Source organism: Microtus ochrogaster, chromosome 10, assembly GCF_000317375.1.
Source record: "Microtus ochrogaster isolate Prairie Vole_2 chromosome 10, MicOch1.0, whole genome shotgun sequence".
Classification (NCBI taxonomy): Eukaryota; Metazoa; Chordata; class Mammalia; order Rodentia; family Cricetidae; genus Microtus; species Microtus ochrogaster.
In genome coordinates, this window is record NC_022016.1 from 36,026,844 (window position 1) to 36,032,843 (window position 6,000).

At 37.0% G+C, this 6,000-nt stretch overlaps 1 protein-coding gene across 2 annotated transcripts in view; it reads left to right on the forward strand.

The window, feature by feature from the left end:
- The window catches only part of LOC101984745 (cytochrome b-245 heavy chain), a 70,005-nt gene that overhangs the window by 42,532 nt on the left and 21,473 nt on the right, over window positions 1-6,000 (forward strand). For both annotated transcript variants that reach the window (XM_026782084.1, XM_005352835.2), the window contains 2 exons: window positions 4,079-4,163; window positions 5,667-5,812. In XM_026782084.1, coding sequence (XP_026637885.1) covers window positions 4,079-4,163; window positions 5,667-5,812 — 231 coding nt within the window. The remainder of the gene's footprint in view (window positions 1-4,078; window positions 4,164-5,666; window positions 5,813-6,000) is intronic.

A 6,000-nucleotide genomic window follows, 5' to 3' on the forward strand; every position in this document is an offset into this window, starting at 1 on the left:
TTAACATGGGATTTCAAAATTATAAAGAGTTCCATAAAAAAGTGTTATCCTTCATATTTTTCACATAGTTTTACTGCCACCATGTGTGGACATTATTGTCAGAGTCTTTACCTGAGTTCTGTCAGGAGATGTAAGGATAAGCTCTTGACATTTTACCTAAAATGTTCATAAATATGTAATACAAATACAATCAGACCAAGTATACATAAAATAGAGCTTTAAAAGCTTAAAATACACCCTATCAAATGAGTACTTCATTTTAGTTCCACTTTTCATTATTTTGAAATTCAGTTTCAATAGAGCATAGCAAATTGCCAGGATGTCCCAACAATTGCCCTTGCACTATAATGATAGTTTGTTGAAATTGGGCAAGGCTCTTTGTGACAGTAACAGAGAAACTTCCTTTTAGAAGTTAGTGGACAAAGGCAAAGAGGTAGTTCCATGAGGAAGCTGTAAGGCATGATGACAGCTTGGCTATTTGGCAGATGGCTGGTAATAATTTAGAGGTGAGCCGAAGCACAGAAATGGTATCTTTTATAGTAAGGAGGAACAGAAAGGACCCAAGCAATAAAAGATAAAGCCCGTCTTTCAAACTTTACAAACTGATCATCCCGCCTCATTTTCAGGAAGTGGTGAGGAGATCATTTTCTTGAAAGTTCAGCATCAACATGACTTGTGGCTTCTCTTTAGGGTTGTTTACCATTGCTGACTACACTGAAGACAGTGGTTAGGAAAAATGAAGGCCTGCTGTCTTGGTGGGACCTGTTCCATTGACTCACTAGTTTTTTCTTTGAATCAAATGTTCTTTGCATTAATGCATGTTAAGATAAAATGGTTATCTCTGAATGGACTCTGTATTACCTAATCCTATCTCTCCATTGTTATGATACTGCATTTAGTTTTTCTACGTCTTCGTGTCAAAGTTAGCAAGGGCATCAACATCTATTATTTCACAAATTTTATCACTGCTAATGATAGCGATAAAGATGGGCCTATGCAGAGGATATAGGGGGCCCAACAAAGCCATACTATTTCTCTTCAAATTTGTTATAATTCAGAAGTTAGTAATTTTTCCCCTCAATCCCTCCTTCAAGAAACTGGAAAAGAAGCTGTAAGAAATGTAGATAGGTTTAATGATCTTATTTTCAAGGCATGACCAAACAATTATTAAAGAACAATTTTACAAGTACATAGCATGTTGATCTCTGTACAGGATGCTTGCCCTCTAGCTGGAGACTCAGGGTACATTAGATGCGAAGTTAGTTACACAATGACGCAAAATAACATCAGATTCTAATGAAACATCTCTCAATGACTACATGTCTCCTAGGGAAGAACTTCAATTCTCATCAATTATCTATCATACAGGGGAGAAAATTAGTTTACAGCTAAGTGGTAGGCCTGTGACTCACAATAGATACATATGAAGACAAAATTTCCTTTCAAAAATAATTCATGGCTGCTCTCAACTATATTAATTCTCATCATGTGATTCTTTATCTGGTTTTGGTTTTTAGAGACAGAGTTTCTCTGTAGTTTTGGAGCCTGTCCTGGAACTCGCTCTGTTGAACAGGCTGGTCTCGAACTCACAGAGATCCACTTGTCTCTGCTTCCTAAGTGCTGGGATTAATGGTGTGCATCACCACCATCCAGACCATCCTGTGATTCTTAAGAGTCCAATCCAGTTTGCCACTCCAGGAAGGATGCTATTAGTTATCTACTCCTGTGCAATGGATTGTCCCAAATGCAATTGTTTTGAATAACCCTCATTTATAAGCTGGAAGTTGTATAAAGCAGAGGTTCAGCACCCTGTTTGACTTCTCTATTCAGCGTTCTGTGAAAGTAAGATTAAAAACATGTTTGCTGGGCTGAGAGCAAATGAGTGTACCTAGAAACTGGCTTAAAATATTCTTCTGAAAGTCTGGATAGAGTATGTTTCTAGCATGCACAGAGCCTTGGGTTCTACCTCAGCTCTCTAAAACAAAATAGAAAAACAACAAACCAAAAACCCCTTTCCAAGCTCCTTCTTGGCAAAATTCCACTCATTATAGTTTCAGGTCCTTGCCTCCTTGCTAGTAGTCATCCCATGGTCACTTTTGGAGCCTCCATGCCCCGCCACTTCAGCAACAGTACCTTAAATCCTTCTTGTATTTTTAATCTTTGACTTCCTCCACTTGGAACTTCTAGACCTAGATTTCAAGAGTTTATGTGATAGTGTTGGGTACCTGAGGGAAAAAATCTCTCTCTTTAAGACAATTTTGGACTTTACATCTGCAGAATCCATTTTATCATTATCGTCCAACAAAATCACACACCCTAGTCACAGGTCTCATCCAAAGTCAAGGGAGAAGATTGCACAAGGTCATTACAAGTCTTCCAGAATTATGCCTATCAGAAGGACTCTTAAAAACTGAAGGACTGTGGCAGTTAAGAAACGGGAGGCTATTTTCTTCAAACTATAAAGGAGTTGCCTGGTCTGAATGAGCCCTCTGTTAAAGCGCAGTGGTAGCCCTTTAGTATGCCCTTCATGGCTTTCTTTCCCTTCTAGTCTTTCTTCTCCTGCCCTCACTTTCTTTGACCACTTTCCACTAAGGATCCCAAAACTTAAATTTAAGTCATATTTTTTTGAGGCACTTAGAATAATAATGATGGCGTCCTTGCACCTGATTTGATGGAAAGGGATGTGAACTTTAGAAGGCCAAAGTGAAATTTTAATTTCTTTGTCTATAATGGAGACGAGAATACTTGCATTATTGCATTGAGTGATTAGTAAATAAGTAAATTACCTGGGTCCCACAAGATACTTGATAAAGCTTTTCTTCTTTATTTGGAAGCCTTATCATCTTCCTTACTAGTATTTTTGTGATTCAAAGAGTCACCTTTCATGTAACCTTCCTTCCTTTTAGGTGTGATGAACTGAGAAACAGTACAGCAGGTACAATTGTCCACCAATCATATCTTTCTACAAAGTCAGAATATTTTATTAAAAATAAGTAACCACCTTATTTAAATTATATACCAAATTTATATCCATGTATTGACAATACCTAAGATTGTTTTAGAAGGTCACTGTCCTCTTTAAAGAACTTTAACTTTTTATGACAGTACTTTTAAACTGTGGTGCAAAGCAGCTAGAACAAGCCAATAGCCAGATTTTGTGAGGATAAGCGTCTATTTCAACCACCAAGAAGGTTTTGCTTTCTCTGCTTTGAGCACTGACTTGACTCCAGATTCAAATCCATGCATCCTAACATATGGATATGGGCCAAATGCCCTGGACAACTTTCTATTTTGAGTGTCAGGAGATGATATAAATTACTGCAATATTGATACAAAAATTTCTCAGATGATCTGGATTTAATCTCATCTCTGTCCGTTATGGACTATATCACATAAGGCAGGATAATCAATCACCTGTTTCCTCAGCTGTTAGGTAGGTAATGGTCTCTCCTTAATAAAACTGACATAAGAGTAAGAATTAAGTAAGCCAATACATGTAAAAGGCTTAAAGAGTTCTTCCACAAGCACTCAGTAACTGTTAGTTATTGTTGTCACCATCAACATCATCATCATTATTTTTATTATTATTATGTGAATGACAGTGATTTTCCTTGTAATGTCTGTGACCTAGATGACCTCCTTCTATAGTGTATATTAGCAATTGGGTTAAAGACCTACTCACTTGTTCTAGAACTGTTCACTCATTTTTGTCCCCACTGGACTCCTAGGAAACAAACAATAAGCCAACTCTTTATGAAATCGTAGGCCCCCTTTAAATAAATTTATCATAACTAGGAATATATTGTGTCAAAATTTAAAACTTTATACAATGAGAAAGGTATTTGAGAGAGGGCTTCATGTCACTATGAGAACAGGAACTATATTACTTAAGCTTGCTGTTTGAACGGGGAGAGATGACTTACTAACTCCATCAGTTTTCTCATCAACCAAGTGGATGGAAATATGTCCTCATAGAGCGGTTATGAGAATTACATGAGCTGATGCATGTAAAGCACCTGGGACATAGAAGGCTTTGACATGAACAATTTCCACCATTCTTTTTTCTCTTCATCCAAAGTGTTGCTCAACAAGAATTCGAAGACAACTGGATCGGAACCTCACTTTCCATAAAATGGTGGCATGGATGATAGCGCTTCACACTGGTAAGATTGAAAAGACGTTTGAATTGCAAACCAATTGTAACAGAGGAGCCCTCTATTCTTGGATACACACGTGTATCCGTCTCTACAAGTCCATTATGTTCATTATATGGTGGTCAGATGAGTTCAGTTCACATGCATTCAAACTCTATTTTCTGATGTTAGGATTTACACTTACAGTGTTTTTTTGAAAATCATATGATCTTCTTATATATATAAAATAACAATATGCCATAAAGTCTTCCCTCGTATTCTCACCATTTTCCATGATCTTAGTATGACAAATGTTTGTTAGTGGATACACAAAAATTTTTATTAATTCTACCGAATTACATTGCTACAAATGTAGACTTTGTGGATTTTTGCAGTAAATCTACAGAAATATGAGCTATAAATTGAAAACATCTTAAGGAATCCCTTATCACCTACATACCTTAGTGATTATTACTATTATCACATATATGTATGAATACAATATGTTTTTATACGTAATGTATTGTATTATCACTGTTGTGGTAGGGGATGTGCCTAGAACTGTTAATATAGTCTCCATGAATTCACTTAAATATTTTATATGCCAGAAAATAGACACAAATAGTAATAAACAAAAAAGGCTTTAGTCTGCCTGTGAGGAATCTCTTACCTGATGAAAATGAGCTTACCTTAAAGGTGTTTAACTGGGTTTCTCTTCTATAAGATTGTGCAGGACGTTGAGTTGTGCTAAATGAAATGCTTCAAGAGAAATTAATGGTAATATTCTGTTAGAAAACAGTGTGCTATACCAGTAAGAATGCACACACGGGTGCCACACAGCTTGGATTTGATCCCCAATTCAGCTGCTTTTTGGCTAGGTGACCTTGGGCAAGGTTTTAAAGCAGTCTATGCCCCGTTTCCCTCATCTTTTAGGTGACCTGATATTAAATGTACTTAGCTCATTGGTTTCATGTAAGGACTGAGTAATTGTAAAGCCCTTCTAACAGTAGTAGTCCCTAGGAAGTTCTAGGCAAATGATAATGAGATAATGCATGCAGTTTTCTTTGTAACTTATTTTAAGACATTTATGCTGTTGACCACCAGCTCGTATTAATTCAATTATGTTTGTCACTGTACTCTGGAGGTGATTTATCAGACATCACATGATTTGTTTTCTCACTTGAGCACAGATACATTAGGGAAAAAGAGAAGATGTGACTATATCAAATGTTTATCTTAGAAATTGGTTGAATCTTCAGAACTGTTAGTTCAACATTCATTTTACAAATGAGGGAAGTAATACCAGAGAGGCTGCACAATTTTTCCCACAGTCACACAGGTGAAAAGAAGCTGGACTATTAGAACTGTCTTGCTTCAGTGGTTATTGGGACCCAGTTTTTGTTTACAGCATCCTGGACCACATCCCTTTGTTTCACTTGGGAGTCAGAGGTTTCTGCTGTAGCCAGAAACCTTGACTCCAATAATGTTTGCATCCCTCTCCTTTTCTTTCTTTCTCTTCTCTGCCCTCTTCAGCGATCCACACCATTGCACATCTGTTCAATGTGGAGTGGTGTGTGAATGCCAGAGTCAACAATTCTGACCCATATTCAGTAGCACTCTCTCAAATTGGTGACAAGGACAATGAAGAGTACCTCAATTTTGCTAGAGAAAAAATCAAGGTAAGCCTCCTCTTTTTTTTTTTTTTTTTTTTTATTTATTGTTTCTCTGTGGCTTTGGAGCGCCACCGCCAACCCGATCATGTCCCTCTCCCCCATCCAAAAATGTGTTAAGTTTTATTGATTAGCTTATTTTGAATAGGTGACACATTAAAATGGTTTCAAATTCAGACTCTCCAAAAGAGTCCTCA